At 41.4% G+C, this 18,247-nt stretch overlaps 1 protein-coding gene across 6 annotated transcripts in view; it reads right to left on the reverse strand.

Annotated features, from left to right (window-relative positions):
• Positions 1–18,247, reverse strand: part of ANKRD17 (ankyrin repeat domain 17) — a 488,939-nt gene that overhangs the window by 250,044 nt on the left and 220,648 nt on the right. For all 6 annotated transcript variants that reach the window (XM_029598806.1, XM_029598799.1, XM_029598782.1 and 3 more), the window contains exons 10-11: positions 16,869–16,978; positions 14,683–14,770 (exon numbers count right to left, since the gene is read on the reverse strand). In XM_029598806.1, the coding sequence (XP_029454666.1) occupies positions 14,683–14,770; positions 16,869–16,978 (198 nt within the window). The remainder of the gene's footprint in view (positions 1–14,682; positions 14,771–16,868; positions 16,979–18,247) is intronic.

Below are 18,247 nucleotides of genomic sequence, written 5' to 3' on the forward strand. Positions count from 1 at the left end.
AAGCATCTGAGGCTAACTTGCCATGTGCCCTTAACATGGAACAGAACATAAAATACTCCTGTTCCAAAGTGTTGTAAATAAGTTTACCTCCAGGGTACCCCAGAGGTGGACGATCCAGTTCGCTACCCCTTGGCTCAGGGATCACTCGTGGGGTCAGAACAATCGACTCAGTCTGTCCGCTACCCAGTTCTCCAGACAGATCAGATACGTGACCCTGAGCACTATCCCATGGGAGAGGGTCCATGACCATATCTGGACCACCTCTTGACATAGGAAGTAAGAATCCGAAGCTTCCTGCTTATTGATGAGCACATTTCCACTTGGTTGTCTGTCTGAATCAACAAATTTGTTGGATAGCTGATCTCTAAAGCCCTCAAAGTTCCAGAAGTTTATTTGAAACAGACATTCCTGGGTGGACCAAAAACCCTAGATGCTGAGCCTATCTCAGGTTGGACGCATCCGTTGTACCTGAGGAATTTTGAAGGATACCCCCCCCCCCCCCCCCCCCGGTTCCAAATTGGAAATTTCTCAACACAAAGACAATGAGTCTCAGAATGACAGTGACCTGGACGCAGTCCCAAAAATCCTGATCGACTTGAAGCTACTGGAATCTTCTCATGTGCAGGTGTGCCAGGGGAGTTACATGCACGGTTGAGGCCATATGGCCCAAACGTCTCAATATGGTGCCATGCTGGTGCCTGTTGACTCCTTTAAATCTCTTCTGTGGTCATCAAGATGATGATCCTTTACCATAGCAGGAAGGCACTGGCCTGAGTCGTGTCTAGCCAAACTCTGATGACCTCCAATTGAGGTGATGGACTGAGATGGGATGTGGGGTAGTAGATAATGAACCCTAGTAACTCCAGCACTCTGACACCTTGGCCTCTGCCCAAGCGGTGCTCTTGATTGACCAGTCATCCAAATTGGGAAAAATGTGTGCTCCCAGTTTTTAGATGCTAGCCCAAACTGCACAACGTGGTACTAGAAGAACCGGTTTCCCACCACAAATTGACATAATTCTGATAGCTGTAGAAGATCTCAATGTGAATGTAGATGTCTTTTAGATGGAGAGAGAGCATAGCCAGTCCCTTTTTTTTTTTGCAAAAAAGATCAAAGTGGCCTGGAAAAGCATCTTAAACTTTTCTCTTTTTAGAAATTTGTTCAAGGCTTTAGATCTAGGATGGGAAGGAGTCCCCCAGTTTTCTTTGGAATCAGAAGTACCGGGACTAGAATACATGTCCCCTCTGCTCTGATGGAATGGGCTTGACTGCTCTGGCCATTAAGAGGGAGGAGAGCTCCGAAAGTAGCAAGTTCTGATGAACTATGGGTCCCCAAAACAGACTCAGGACGATTTGATGGCACATCCAATAGGTTTAATTTATACCCTCTGTGAATGATGCAGAGAGCCCACTGAGTCACTGGCTCACATAGAACTACAGCCTGCCCCTAACCAGAAGGTCTTTAGACACGGAGTACCAGGGATTTGGCTACACTCTCTCTGATCCAGTCAAAACCACATCCCAAGAGCTGACTGAGGTGCCATCTGGGACTAAGGGGCCCTCTGTTGTTTGAGGCAGCTATGAGGGGCCTGCTGCCATCTCAGCCCTGATAGCAGAAGATAGAGTCTCCTTGAGAAGACAACTTCCACAGGCTTGATCTCAGAGCTCTTCTACATGAGGCCAGGGCCTGAGTGCTTGCAGAGAGCTCCTGGAGCGTTCACAGTGATCATGGATCTGTGCTGCCACATCCTTCACATAATCTCCCGATTCCCTCTTGTGCATGGCACATCAGCAAGTCATTCCTGTACCTCTTGGTGGAGATTAGAGGCCCGAAGCCAGGCAGATCAACGTGCATCAAACTCTGTGACAGACTCAATGCCACTTTGAAATCATCATAGGTCAAATAAACCTTGTGTTTTCCACACTCCAGACCCTTATTCATTAGTGACTAGAGCGTGTCTTGCTGCTGTTGAAGAAACTGCTCAGTCACCCCCTTCACCTGCTTCAGGATTTCCCGCATGTACTGGCCCATGAAGAGCTGGTAGGCTGCTATTCTGGCAATGAGCTTAGCTCAGCTTCCTCCCAAAAGTATCCATGACCCTCTTATCCCTCCCAGGGGGGCTCTAAGGAGTGGGTCTGAGTACACTGGCCTTTTTGTGAGCAGATTCAACCACTATCAATTGGTGTGGCAGATGGCACTACTTGTATCTGGGAGCCTTCTGGAAAAGGTAGACTGCATCTGCCTTCTTATTAACAGAAGCCACCAAGAGAGGATTCTCCTACATCCTCATCAGTAACTAAGGATCTCATGCACTGGGATTGCCATGATCTCCTTAGGAGGCTCCAAGTACTGAAAGATATCCAACATCTTGTGTCTGATCTCCTCCTCCATCTGTAAATTAAAGGGGATGACTTTGGCCATCAGCTGGACAAGACTGCAAAGGAGAGGTCTTCTGGAGGAGCTTTCCTTCTGCTGGCAGGAGAAGAGTTGACGAGAAGGCCATCCAATGCCTTGTCTTCCAAAGGCTCCAAGCAACCACTCCCAGGGGTAAACTGGGTCCTCCTCACAGTCATTTACAGGGGATGGATCCTGTGGTGCTCGATCCTCAGCTAGTGGTATGGGTACCAGAGTGACTGGCCAGGTGGGCCTGCTTCCCTGGGGCATCCCCCTGTCTTTAGGGGAGCTTCGTCCTCTGATGAACCATGGATATCCACTGGACCAGTAGGCAGTGGTCCCAATACCCCTCCAGGTGTCTATGTTGCCAAGGGGACAGTCACCAGTGCTGGAACACCAATGAGAGCTTGTAGGGAGCAAAGCAGTGGCTTGAGGAGTAGTGCCGATCCCGGTGCAGTCAGTGCTGACACAGAGGCCTTACAGAGCCATCTCCAAGGCAACCTACACTTATTTCTCCAGCCCCTTATCACAAACTGATAACACCACCAACTGGGAGCCAGGCGTGACAAAATCCTCTTCGGAACTGACAGTCAAATCTGTGGCTGGCATCTGGACCAAAGGAGGTCATTGAGAACCTTTGGGAATCGTACAGGACTAGAACTCCTTATTATGGGGTCACTTCAGGAGCTTCTCAGCCAAAGCTGGAGCATTCCCCCCTGCTTGGAACTGTGCATAGACTGGGACTGATGTCAATGCTTCAGCTTCCCTCGATGCTCAGCAGTGGTCCTTCTTCAGTGCAGAGGTCGAAGACAATAAATCTGATGTCAACTTCGGCCTGGAGAGCTGGGTAATGGCGTGTCTCCGGAGTGCCTGACAGTCATCAATGCTAATAGAGCCAATGGTTCCACCAATGTCGATAACTCGATGGTCATTGGTACAGCTCAGAGGTCCCTCAGTGTCAATGGATTGGTCTTCTGGTGCCCGAAGAGTTGGTCCATCTTCTCCAAATAGGTCCAGCATCATTTGTGAGCATTTGTGACAACCCTGGACATCATGAGAGGTCCCCAAGCAGAGGACACAAGTATCATGGGGATTCGCGATAGACATGGTCCTCACACATTGAGGGAATTGATGGAACTCCAACGATACTGCGAATCACTAGGCTCTGTGGAAAAAGTTATACTGAAGGGATTCACATGGTATAAATGCATGCTTGGGCATGCTCAGAGAGGTTCAGTCAAAGTTCTAGAAACTTTGACATAAGTTTTCCATGCCAGGTTCTATCAGATGCTATCACCCCATATGTGAGGACTGCCAGCCTGCTTGTTCTCTAAGAACAATGCAAAGAAAGAGAAGGAACAGCAAATAGAGTCCTGGGAGGAAGGAAGCATCATGGCAGATCTTCCTAAGACTGGCATTGGTCTGCCAGAGCAACAGACAGCACTGCCAGAGGAGCAGGCAGTATGGTGGAACAAATGGTATGAGACAAAGGCTCACAAGGATCACTAAAACACTAGGCACACAACAGCAAAATTCCAAGCTGCACCAGGCAACCTCAAAAATGACTGTCTATATTTCAAAAAGTCCAAAACTTCATCAAATACCTTCTTATAGCATTCCATTCCATCCAAAAAAATGGAATGGAATCTTAACTGATGCCACCACACTAAGATACTGTGATGAACTACCAAATTCTTATCGAGGAACTCTTGCCAGCTCTGATGCACATATCTTTTTTGTATCATAAATTAATGTAAATAGAGGCTTTTCAGAGCCTCCGTCAACATATCACTGGAATTATAGTTCAAAACATATGCACAAGAGCTAGAAGCGTTGGACCTTTCGCACAAATAGAATTCAGTGGTATAAGGTGGTACACATGATAAAATTCTGAAGAAAGGAAATGCTCATAGCTTCAGGAGAAGTTTTGGTTTTTTTTTGTTTTTGTTTTTTAAGTTGGTGCAGGACATGAATAAATGGTATGAATAAATGGTATGAAATGACATGAATAAATGGTATGAATAAATGGTATGAAATGCTTATGTTTTTTTTCCCCCCGAAGTGGCTCTTCAGCTAAGCTGACAAATAGTTGGCTGGATTGAAATGCTACTCAAAGTGTATAGTGCTTTAAGGATATAACGCTATACAGCTTATCCTTAAATAGACAAAGCAAAGTTGCTTCCTTGTAACATATACTCTCTGAAGACAGATCAATCACACAAGTAGGCATGCGATTTTTGAATGTGTCAGGCATTTTTAGAACTTTGATAAAGTCCTGAAGGTCTTTTTTGCTCACATGTGGGACTCCTGATGGCCCCACAAAAAACAAAAAAACCCCCCGGAAAACCAGAACAGAATTTTCAATAAAGAAAACCTTTTTTGCTAGACATGTACCACATTCCTGCCCCTCCCCCTTTTATTTTTTTTTTTTGCAAGAGAGAAAGACATCCTGAAAATACAGAATGGGCCATAGGGCAACAACAGTTGGACTCAACTCACAAAAAGGTCATGGAAAATACAGACTGAACCTAGCATCAGACAGGAAGCTTCACTTGGTAATAATCAGATGCAAATGTCTAGACCTAACTCTATGGCCAGCCTTGCAAATCTCCTCAAAGGAAGTCAATCTTAGATGGGCCTTGACATCCCCCTCTAAGGTCAGACCTGCCTGAGCATGACAGTAGGCGATGGAATCTGCTAACCAACTGGAGATAGTGTATTTTGTACCTGCAAAATCCACTGTATTAGGGTCAAAAGAAATGATAAAGGTTGGGTGAACTTTATAAGGGTTTCAGTCTGCTACACGTAAAAGGCAAATTGCTTCAGCCCATAAAATAAAGAGCTGATTCACCCTTATGTGAATGACATGTTGGGAAGAATTTTGGAAGGGAAAGTGACTGATTAAGGTGGAAACTGACACTACATTAGGAAGGAACTTAGGGTGGTGCACTGCACACATCCTACAATGAAAAAATTTAGTATAGGGCCTGGAGCTCTCTAACTCCGTAGGCTGAAGGATTGCCAACAAAAATGCTACCTTCCTGATAAGGTACTTTAGTTCACAAGAGTTTAATGGATCAAAGGGGGTTTTCATGGTTATGGTTACATTTATTTCTAACCCACCTATGCATCGCACTAGGTGGGTTACAGCAAAATATACACATTGTTATAATACGGACAAAGTGGTACATAAAACAGTAAAAACAAAAAAAACCACTACTAGCTAGGGATTAAAACACAATCAAGTTACTGACACCTAAATTTAAAACAAAATGATCATATGAATAAGATCAACTCAAAACAAGGTTATAGAAAATAAAATTATCAGGCCATTAGTAATATCCAAACCAAACTGTTAAAAATGAAACTCTTGCCTTGTTCTCTCACTAAATCTGTTTCAATCATTAACTATTAACACAGTAACTGTCCTAGAGGAGAAAGAGTCTTTAAAAGCTTCTTTAAACTTAATACAATTTAATTATTGCAGTTCTAATGGAAGACTATTCCAAATTTCTGGAGCTGCTACTGAAAACATACCTTGACATGTTTTAGCTAGGCAGGCATCATGAATAGATGGTTTCTCTCTAAAAGAGCTGCCTGAGATGATCATAAAGGTCTTTGTGGACTACAAGGCGTCAATAGTGTACTAGTCCATGAACATGAAGGTCAAGCAAATAGCTTTTGTACCAATAGAATGGCTTTAAATCTAATTCTTGATTGGATCGGTAATCAATGGAGATCAAGCATTGCTGATATGTGTTCTCTAGCAGACAGGCCCGTAAGCGGGCGAGCCGCAGCATTCTGCAAGAGCTGCAAAAGTTTCAAAATAGCCTTAGGCAGACCAAGATACAGTACACTACAATAGTCCAGAATAGGGGTTTGCATAGCCTAAACAACAAGACTAACTTCTTAAGATTGCAATAAATTCTTTAACAGACATGATAAACCTAGCTTAAAGAATCCTGAACTAATCACATCTTTTATGTGAGGGACCAAAGAGTAATATTAAGTAATATGATTCTTGATCAAAGAATCAATCCTAGGCTTTTGGCTTGAGAGAGAACCTTGACATCAGTCCCATTAAAGGAGAGATAGTTTAGAATAAGTGTCTCTTTTCTCCTGATGTATAGGATTTCAGTTTTAGACAGGTTCAAAGCTAAACGACTTTCAGATAACCAGGCAGTAATTGCAGACATGCAAAATGACAGTTTCTCATTTGTTTTGGACCATGAGTTCTTCAATGAGAAATAGAATTGGATGTCATTTCTATACACCCAGAAGCCTTCACAGAGGCCACAGAGTAGCTCACATAGTGGGACAAAATAGATATTAAACAAAATAGCTGATAAAGCAGACCTCTGGGGCACTCCCAAGAACATTCCATAGGCAGAGGATCTCCCTTTATTCCAATTTGTTGCTTTCTTCTATTGGCTAGGTAAGTGAAGCCAATTCAGGACTTTACCTGAGAAGCCAAGGGTCATACCAAGATGTTGTGATCAACTGTATTGAATGTAGCGCTAAGGTCAAACATAACCAAACTAAAGCTGTGACCCCTGTCCAATCCTCTCCTTAGAGTATCAATAAGAGTCAGCATAAGAAGCTGTGTTAAAAGTGTTTCTGAAGTTGAACTGACAGGGATGAAGGACCTCATGATCTTCTATAAAATCCTCTAACTGCTGTAAAACTATTCTTTCTAAAACTTTAGCTAGAAAAGGCAGTGAAGAGATAGGGCAACAGTATGATATGTCTGTGGGATCAAGCCCTGTATTTCTCAGAAGTGGTCGAACAGCGGCTGGTGTCAGATTAGCTGGAACCAATCCTTCAGCTAAGGACAAGTTCACTAAATGCTTAATTGAAGGGAAAATGTGTTAGAAACATGTTGTGCTATGAGATAGCAGAAGTCTTGATAGGGGCTTCAAATGAAGCAAATCTCATATGAATCTAAGTAATATAGAATGTTCTATAAAATTGTGGTAAATATTAATCACATTGAAGTGAACTCAGTTCATTTTGAAACCAGAGATGCGGAATATATTCAAACAGTTCTTCTAGGAGGCAAGGGAAGGGCTCTAGGGCCTAGTGCTGAGGTTCACTGAAATAAACATTTAGAGCCAACAGCTGTGAACAAAACTTCTTTATTAAATGCTAAAAATATAATAAGGAAATATCTTATGGAGAGAGAGAAATTTACATATGGCTATTCAGATGGTTTATAGTTGAAACCAATCATAGAAATGTTGACAACTACGTAACCTAGTTTAGGGGTTAGAAATGTACAAGTGAAAAATCCTATATAATGTCTTATGAGTGAAATAATTTGAGAGTGTTTTATGCTGGTGCTTTGCGTAGCATTAACTCGTCTTTCTGGCCATAAGGTATCACCTTAATATTATTACATTATCTTGTAGCACGTAATAAAGACGCTTTCTCCACAGCTGTTAACTCTAAGCATTTATTTCAGTGAACCACAACACTAGCCCTCACACAAGACAGCAAAACTCCTGCATTTGAAGCCAAATGACCTCCTGGAAAAAAAAAATTTCTAGAAGCCAGAAGAACTTGACACATTTTATTGGAGAAACCAAAAGATAGAAGTGCTAGAAGTGATATGTTAGTGTAGAATAGTGAACCTTGGGTCTGCATGGTCAGCTGAAGAAATTCTCAACCTCACTGGTTTCAAAAAAGGAACAGAAACCAAATCTGCCTTGGCTAAAAATAGCTATTAAGTATCATATTTCTGTGGTCCCTTCTATCAATACAGGAGGATCTGACATCCAATAAAGGAAAACAGCATCTGCTGCCAGTGTACCTGCCAATCTCCTCCTGGAGCAAAAGACTGATACCTTCCTGTTGAAGGGCATCACAAAGAAACTCATCTCAGCTAGATATCGCTAGAGGAAGACTGCTTGCCACTTTACAATTCAGGGACCACATGCAGGGGTCCAGCAGGTGATGACTAAGTCTGTCTCCAGACACTGTCTTTTGCTACCTTGCAAGTGGCTCTGAGAATCAACCCATGAGAGGTGGCCCAGTTTCCCAACACAAAAGCTACAATCTTTTTCCTGCTTGTTTGGCAGAACATGATTAACATGATTTTCTGTCTGTATTAGGACTCCTGATTTCTGAAAGCCCTAGACAGTTTCAAACTAATCCAAGTTTCCAGCAGTTCATATATCACTGCCTTTCCTAGTTGTACCAGGGTATTTAGCTGTGGAACTGTACTAGGTGGGCTTCACATCCCAGGCTGGATGTATCTGATAAATACACCACTTGATAGGAAGAATTTCGACAGAAAATCCTTTGGGTCAGATTAGAACAGTAGAGCAACAAATAAGTCTCTATATGCTCCTTCATGACATAAATGTGCTCAAGTGACTTGATTCCACTGGGTAAGTCTCATCTGAAGACATGTCATGGGCATGGACTTGAACTGTAAATGTCATAAGGCCCAGTACTCAGCATGGGCCAGACTGATAGACTCTGAATGCTATCTCCTATTGTGGTTACTGTGTCACTGGCTGGGAAAGAAGCCTTGTCTGAGTTTTATTTATTTATTTATTTTTAATTTTTCTATACCGATGTTCCTGTAAGAATACAAATCACACCGGTTTACATTTTAACAACAAAATTCGCTTAGGAGCGTTACATAGAACAATGAAGGCATATAAATATGAAATTAATTATAACTTAACATATCGAAAACTGTAACTTATCCTATCGTATAACTTAACATCTCGTAAACAGATGAGACGACTGAGACAACATAACTTGATCAGAGATTTTTTTTTTTTATAACATAAAATGGCATCTTAGCGGAATGCGTTGGAGAAGTGGCTAAGAAACATGGTAGGAGCGAATTTCGGTAGAAAGAGAGGAGGAATTAACAGTCTGAGGTTGCAAGAATTAGGAGTCTGTGAAGGCTAGAGTCTGGAGTATGGGAAGAATAGCATTAAGAGTCAGGGAAGGCTAGGCTAAATAGCCATGTTTTAAGTCTTTTTTTGAAAGAAGATGGACAATGCTCTTGCCTGAGGTCCGGTGGTAATGCATTCCAATGATGAGGTCCTGCTGTCGAAAGGGCCCTCTTTCTTAGGGCTGATTTTGCTTGTGGGGCAAACAGGGTGTCTTTATAGGCGTTTCTAATTGGTCTGGATGAGGTATGTGGTGTGAATTGAATAGTGGTGTCGATGGATGTGAGGTTGTGTTTGGCTTTATGGATAATCGTGAGGACTTTGAAGAGGATCCTGAACTTGACGGGTAGCCAGTGGAGGTGCTGAAGAGTGGGGGTGATATGATCTCTTTTTTTGGTGTTGGTGAAGATCCTGGCTGCTAAGTTTTGAACCATTTGAAGAGGTTTTATGGTGTTGGCTGGGAGCCCGAGCAAGAGGGAGTTGAAATAGTCCAGTTTTGAAAGGATGATGGATTGCAGTACTAGTCTGAAATCTTGGAGGTGAAGGAGAGGTTTTAAGTTTCTGAGAACTTGTAATTTGAAGAAACAATCTTTCGCGGTGGTGTTCACAAAGTTCTTTAGGTTAAACTGATTATCTAGGCTCACGCCTAGATCTCTGACGAGAGGAGATGATTTAATCGAGTTGACCGAATGAGAGGGGGGTGGTGGCGTTGGAGGTTTGGTGAGGATTTCCTTTGAGATACGAATCTCGGTTTTGTCGCTGTTTAGGACCAGTTTGAGCGTGGAAAGTAGTTGGTTAATTTCTTGGAGGCAGGTGGTCCAGTGGTTAAAGGTTTTTTGAAGAAAGTCTGATCGGGATGAGGATTTGGACATCGTCCGCGTAGAGATAGTGGGATAGTTTTAGCCTTGTGAGTAGGTGGCAGAGTGGTAGAAGGTATATGTTGAAGAGTGTTGGAGATAGGGAAGATCCTTGTGGGACACCCAGGTTGGAGCGGACAGGGGGAGATTCTTTTTTGTTGATCCTGACTTTGTAGAACCTGTTGGACAGGAAGGATCTGAACCAATCAAGGGCAGGACCTTTGACGCCAATGTTTGTTTTTAACAGAGCCCCTATGAACTTCAAATTGAAGTTATGACTTTAAGAGAAACTTGGTATAACTAATCACGAAACCTAGTGACTCCAACACCCAGATGCATAGATTCATATATCTTAGTTTGAGATGTGTTCTTGATTAGTTGTTTGTCTAAGTAAGGATACAGCCATGTCACAGAAGTATGTCTCCTTAAGACCCAGAGCACAGAGTCAGTTTTCTTGTTAATAGAAGTGAAATGACAGTGCTTCTAGATATCATTTTAACTTGTCCCTGTTGATAGGATTATTCAAGGACCTTAGGTCTAAAACTGGTCCGAATCTACTCATCATCTTAGGAACCATGAAGTCTCCTGAGTAAAATTCCCATCCTCTCTCCTTTATGGGATAGGTTCTATTCCTCTGGCTTGTAAGGAGGAAACTTCCAGCCTGAGTAGATTCTGGTGAACTAAGAGCTTGAATGCTTTTCTGGATAGGTGGATTTGTATAGCACTGCAATTTGTACTAGCCTTTGATCATCTGAAAGACCCTGCTGAAGTTACAAGGGGGCCTAACAGTTTGCAAACAACTTCCCTTCTACAGTGAAATATTTTGGTACATGGACTGGAAGGCTAGCTATTTTCCCTGGGTCATAAATGTTACTTTAGCTTTAACTGACTAGCCATTTGAGGTTTACGACCCTTCTGCTCATGTTGGAGAGGCCTTGAGTTCTTCTTGCTAGGAAAAGGAGGTCCCTGATAAAACCTCTTTTGAAGAAAAAAGTTGCTTAAGGAACATGCTCTGCATTTTCTATGGTGCTAAAGATGGGTCAGAGATAGCAGTGGTGAGACTGAAGCACGCTTCCAGTAAACCTTTCCTGGAAGGTATATCTAATGTTTGCAGCCATGACATGCAAGTAGCATCAATAGAAAAAGCATAGCCCACGAGGACAAGATATTACTCATACTGCTCCCCTTTACCCATAAGTTTTAGTCCTCCTATTCTCTTGAGGGAGATGCTGTAGGTTTGGTGAGAATTATGCAGGGCTGAAGCAAAGCATGATAATAATTTCTCCCAAAAAGCCTGAGAATCTTAAGACTCATGTTCTATGATGAGAGGCTAGGGCTTTTCAGCATGGAAAAGGGATGGCTGGGAGGGGACAAGATACAAGTTCACAAAATGATGAGTGGGGTAGAATGGGTAAATAAAGGACATATAACATTTCAAATACTAAAACAAAGGGACGCTCCATGGGACCAACAACCAGCAGATTTATAATAAAACACAGAAAGTACGTTTTTGCTTAATGCATAATCAAACTGGAATCCGTTGCCACAGGTCATGATCAAGGCGACTGGCATGGCAAGGTTTAAGAGATTTGGACAAGTTCCTGAAGGAAAAATCCTTAAAACATTAGCCAGGTAGACTAGAGATGGCATCATCGCTATCCTTGGGTATGAGTAACAAGAAATAGATTTACTTCTTGGAATATGAACACTTGTAACCCAGACTGGCCACTATAAAATACAGGAAGCTGGGCTTGATGCATTTTGGTCTGAGTTAGCATGGGATTTATGTTCTTATATAGGGGATACTGCAGCCTGTCTGAAAATACACTCCCTACAGAATAAAAAGGGATAGTTGGCACTCTATAGTACAGAACAAAGACTAAGAACTGCAGTGTCAGACTGGGAACAACGGAAAAAGAGCAGTACACTTATTTAAATGTCTCAAAACCTGACTAGGTAATTACTACTAATTTTATTTTATGTTTAGCTCATGCCTTTTCATTGGTAGCTCAAGGCAAGTTAAAATTCAGGTACTATGGGTATTCCCCTGTCTCCAGAGGGTTTAAAATCTCGGGGCCTGATTTACTAAGCTTTCCCCCCCCCCCCCCCCCCCAGAATAGGAAAAAAAAGCTTTAGTAAGTCAGTCCCTAAATTTGTACTTGACTTGCCCAAGGTTACACAGAGCAGCAGTGGGATTTGAGCGTGGTTTCCCTGGTTCACAAACCGCTGCCCTAACCACTAGGCTCTTCCTCTCTGGGAAAAAGGAGCAACTCAGTAATATAATATTTTCTCAGCACCAAAGGAGCATCTGCAGAGCCAAGGCAATTTGTGCAAACTAAAATTAAGGCTGCTGCCGAGGTGCCAGCAAATGGGAAGTCACACACAGACCAGAAACTTTGGAACATGTTTGTTGGCACAGGCAGGCACATGCCCACTTATGTGACTACTGATCCACCTGACCAGACCAGGAGTTCTTAATCCAGTCTTTGGGACACACCTAACCAGTCAGGTTTTCAGGATATCCACAATGAATATGCATGAGATACGTTTGCATGCAATGGGAGCAATGCATGCAAACCTATCTCATGCACATTCATTGGGGAATATAATGAAAGCCTGATTGGCTAGTTGTTTCCAGAAGAATGGATTGAGAACCCCTGCTCCAGACAAAATGTTCATTTTCGCCTGGCATTTGGATGCAGACCAGGAAAACTCTTGCTTTCTCTGACACTTCTGTAAACCACACTGAGCCCAGGGAAATGCACACCACCAAAGTTGCTTTCTAAATAGGACAGGTTGGTGGGGTGCATGAGACATGAAGTACCTAATTTGCTGGAGAAATAATGTACAAGTTATTTTCTCTCTAGGAGCATTTACAGCTAGAATTTAAATTCAAAATAATTATCTCTGCAAATTTAGGGTTTGTATTCATGTATTGTGCATCCTGCAAATCTAAACCTTGCAGAACCCATCTAGGAGCTACTGTGTATTTGTCTCCTTTGTTCTTTAATTCGCTTTGTTGGCTCTAAATCCTAAAATATCACCTTTTGATTCTGGAAAAATTTAATTTAGATGTAAAAATGTGAAATTTCCATATCTATGCACAAGCAAGCACTATACTATAGCACAAATACATCAGTTTCATCTGGAACTAATGAAATATTACAACTTATTTACCACAGAAAATTTTAAATGAATATACTATCATTTATGCCCCTTCGATCCCCCTAGATAAAAGCAAATCTTTACAAAATCCTCACCTCAAGTCTTCCATTAAGATGTTTGGAATTCTAAAGAATAATTTTATTTTTCTAAACAAAATGTTATGTAAAGCTGACCACTGCTTCTCAGCTGTCAGAATAAATGCATTTTCCAGCACTTTGATATTACCTGCTCTGGTGGCGTTGGGCACCAATCACCTGCCATTTTCCAGCAGACTGCTCAGGCAGCAGTTCATTCCACATATTTCTGTTTATTTTTTGGTTTAGGAATGTATCATGATCATGCTATTTTTAGCATTAAAGGGAGGTGTTTTTTTGGGTTTTGGTTTTTTTTTTAGACGTTGTTCATCGATTGAGTGTCCTCTGGATACCTTAGGGCAGTGCACTGAAATTCCCATTGTCACAGGCAGCCACATGAGCATTTCTGGCAAAGTTTCACTATTGCTTACAAGAGTACTCTGAAGTAGGGTTTAAGCCTGGCATTCACGTACATGTGTGTTTACTCATAAAAGCAGAAGAAAGTGTAAGTGAGTCAACACTCCTTCACCAAACGTTTCTCTTCTTCCTTCTAAGAAATTTTATTGGCTCTCTCTCTCTGCTATTTGTCTTTCTCCTGATATAACAAGCTTGAATTCTATTGTTTATAATCCTTTTGTAAATTATAGACTACAGCCCGATGGAGTCAAACTGCTCTTTGGTCAGGTCAGCCTACAGCTTCTGCACCCAAGTTGCTGATATTACCTAAGCAATTTAAATGTTTTTTTTTAATCAATTTCTTCCAGATAACAGTCATTACAAGAACCATAAGAACATATTTCTGTTGTCGAGGGATTAAGTGGAAGGCGGCAACCAAAGAAGGGATAAAATGCATTCCTTCATACATCAATCATATTAGGATGTAATATTAGCAACAGCAGACAATAAGCATAGGGAAGAGAGAAAGGATTTGCATCCATAGAAATATATATATATACTCTGAAAATTTCAGGTTTCATATAGATAGATAGATATAGATATATATAAAACCTGAAATTTTCAGAGTTATGGGGAGTAATTGTGCTTTCTTAGGATACACAAAACCTTTGAACTTCACATTTGCCAGCATAGCCATAGCAGACTGACACCTAGCTACTTCCATGTTTCAACAGCACACTGTGGGTCCAAGGCTTAAATATATTAAAAGAATAAAACAAAAAATAAACACTTTAGTTGCCGATTTGATGGGAGCAGGTCACATGCTAAAAATTTCAGATAATGCCTTGGAAATGACTGATTAGTATTCTTTTTATTTTCAAAGCTTACCTTTGCTAATCAAGAACTGAACTGTGCAGACATGGCCCGCTCTTGCAGCTTTCATTAAAGGGGTCCTCCCACCTTCAGATTCATGCTCCTAGGAAATAAATTCATTACAAACATCCACTCCACCAGATCTACTCTTAAAAAGCCAAATAAAAACAGTAAAGAGAAACTCGTGTACATTCCACGTTTTAATGATTTGCAGTTTTGACAGGGATGGGAGAGTGAGGGGAGCAGATACTATCTGCACTGCCTTATCTACTGGATCCTTATTACTCATGAGAAGCTTGAAAGGCCATGCTCAGCCACCGCTTGCTCTACATACTTAACGCAGCTATACAAGACATACAGTAGTTCTAAGAGTAGACAAAGTAGAAAGGAAGGCACAGGAAAGGTGCTTCCAAGGTCTCCAATGCACTCCTCCTCCAGGAGTTTCTTACCGCACCTCCGTACATCTTACACAGGGTGAACCAGGGCTGGGATATGGTGCATGCAATAAGCCTTCATTCACAACTATTCAGATATTTTCCCCTTATATCACCTCCCAATTTACCTTTAATCTAGTCAGTGCAGCAACGATCCAGGGCCGGGGGCCATGCCATTATGGGCCTTGTAGCTGGTTAAGTGTCACCTTTAAACTATAGCCCCTCTCGCCCCCTACCACCCCCCCCCCCCCGGGTTGGGGAGGGGGGGGGAATCATGGCTATAGCATTTCCAGCCCTAGCTAATCCAGGGGCTTTCAGCATGGTAGTGCACAGACTTACTGCCTCGGCCACTGAGACAGCCCTTGTATGCTTCATATTCCAGAAACGTGCCTGCTCACTTTTTAGTTATGCATGAATAAACTTTTTTTTCCCCCTCTGGTTTTGCTACATGAAAGAGCAAGTAAGGTAACTTGCAGCACGAGGATAAAAACTGTGCACACTCTCTTATAAACAGCAGTAAAATACACTCCGAATCGGAAAACAGATAGTGTTATAACTTCAGCACAGTATGTTTTTGTTTTTAACAGTATAATTGCTCTTTTTCCAGCCTGGGCCCAAAACATCTGTCACCTTCTCACTGCATTGCAAAACACAGCCAATTCCAGAAATTGAATATAAAAAAAAAAAGATTTGAAAAAATATGTAGTACATACAGTTTATATAAAACCAATGCACAAATTTTATCATCAGCTGGTCAAGAAGACCTTAATAAGCATCTCTTGTGTAAAATAAGGGCTTTCAATTGTTTGGTTTCACAATAGTCTCACAGAGTCACTCATTTGGTCCTTAAATAAAAATGAGTGCACTTGATTTTAATTTATCAATTTTTTAGACTATAATTCTAAAGATTTTTTGCCATAAAGTACAAACTTTCTCCCTAAAAGGAAAAGTCTGTTTTTAAAAAATAGTTTTATATTGACATATAAGATGTGTGTGTGTATATATATATATATATATATATATATATATATATATATACACACAAATATATGCACACATATCTAAGTTTTCTTGGGGGGGGGGGGGGTAGTTTTTTGTTTTGTTTTTTTTAATGTGCTAGATGTGCGAGACCTGGAGTACAATCTAACCCAGGCACATCACAAAACAGTCTTCTGCTAAAGGCAGTTACAATAGTGAATGGCTGTTCTGGCCAAAGTCATTGCAAAATTTTTTTCACAGCCCTAACATTTCAAGGTTATCCCATGCCACATTTGATATGGCTTTATCAATTTTAAGCCTAAGATTATACTTAGATATTTTAATGTATTTCAGAGATCCCATGCTTACTGTGTAAAGTCCCCTCATAATCCGAAGATTTTCAGTTGTACATCTTATAACTTTGAGAAAGAGAATCTTAACTTGCTCCGTGCCTGTCAACCGTAAGAAATCTAAAAAATATCAAGTGACTTCTATTTCATTAACCAAATCTTGGCCTATGGGAATTACAATGGAACAAATTAAAGTCCGCAGTAACAGCTACTCCGTGGTCCCATGAATGCTGGCTTCCAGTTACACCAGAAAAGAAATGATTCAAGATCCAAATTCAAAGCAACCAATAGTTTTCATAAGTCTTAAAAAAAAAAAAAAAAAAAAGTGCAAATTCAAAGTGCACCATCAAAAAGCAAAACCCCCACCAGCAAACATTTTAATCTTTCCCTTTTAAGTTCAGAGCAAGTGCAACCTTTAATTGTAAGAACAAATGCTTACCAGGTCTGCTCCTGCCTGAAGTAAGACATCTGCTACATCAGTATGTCCATTTTCACAGGCGTACGTCAGTGCTGTGTCACCCGTTGCTGTTGTTGCGTGTACATTGGCCCCTGCATGAAGGGAAACAAATATCCTTTCAGATTCATCTTAAACTCGAAATGCAACCTGAAGCCTGGCAGATGGAAACTGTACAGGAAACTTGCAACATTGACATTTTCCTGGTTCATTCAAAAACTCTTTCCATTTTCTAGAAAAAGGAATGTTTTAGTCATTCTATGATCCATTATTTCCTGAGTCTCCCTTTAATACTCTAGCCCTTTCATGCTAAAGCTTGGCATGAACTAAGATTATCAAAATGGTATGGGAAAGAGGGTGTGACTGCATACCGGAACACACACTGTTGCCAAATAATAAACACACCCTCTGCCCTCGAATATCGGACAATCGAACCTCCCTCAAGGAGAGAACAGCCAACAATTCTTATTCCTCAAAGCGTAAGCTTCGTGCATGTCAATATAGTTTTACTACATCTTTTAAGTATACTGGATCTTCCTTCAAATGCTTTATAAAGAATAATCAGCTTAAAATTTACTTGCTAAGACAGGTTGCCAGTGTAATTTTGCCAGTCATGCAGTGATATGATCTCTGAATGGGCAACCAGTGACCAAGTGTGCAGCAGCAGCATTCTGCACCATCTGTAAAGCACAAAGATGATTTTATGGGAGGCCAACCTACAAAACGTTGCAATAGTCCAGCGTACTCAGTGCAGTAGACTGAGCAATCATGTATTAATATGTTAAACAGCACAGGTCCCAGCAGAGATCCCCAGGACACTCCACTATTCCTTTGTCCATTGGGAAAACTGACCATTTAGTCCTACTCTGTTTCCTGTCTTTTAACCAGTTACCAATTCTCAACAGGACATTGCCACATCCCATCCCTTTTTAATTTCCTTAGGAATCTCTTATGAGGGACTTTGCCAAATGACTTCTGAAAATACAGGTACAGTATATGTTAACTGGATCACTCTTGTCCACATGTTACATAGAAACAGGGAATAGCAGTAGATAAAAGACCAAAATGGTCCATCCAGTCTGCCGAGCAAGTTTTTTTTGGGTTTTTTTTTTTAAACTTAACTGTAGCAGCAACTGCTGTTCCGTGAAGGCTACCCCCAAACTTTCCATTATGGATAGTAGCAACTGGCACTCCGTGCAGGCTACCCCCCACCCAAGCCTTAAGCTCAGGAGCAACTGTTGCTCTGTGCAGGCTACCCTCCATGCAGAGCAAAAATGTTAACTTTAGGTGTAATAGTAAAGTTATTTATCTGTTCAGCTCTATTCTCTAGCCAGCAGGGATCCTCTATGTTTGTCCCATGCTCT

Source organism: Rhinatrema bivittatum, chromosome 1 (genome assembly GCF_901001135.1).
Source record: "Rhinatrema bivittatum chromosome 1, aRhiBiv1.1, whole genome shotgun sequence".
NCBI lineage: Eukaryota > Metazoa > Chordata > Amphibia > Gymnophiona > Rhinatrematidae > Rhinatrema > Rhinatrema bivittatum.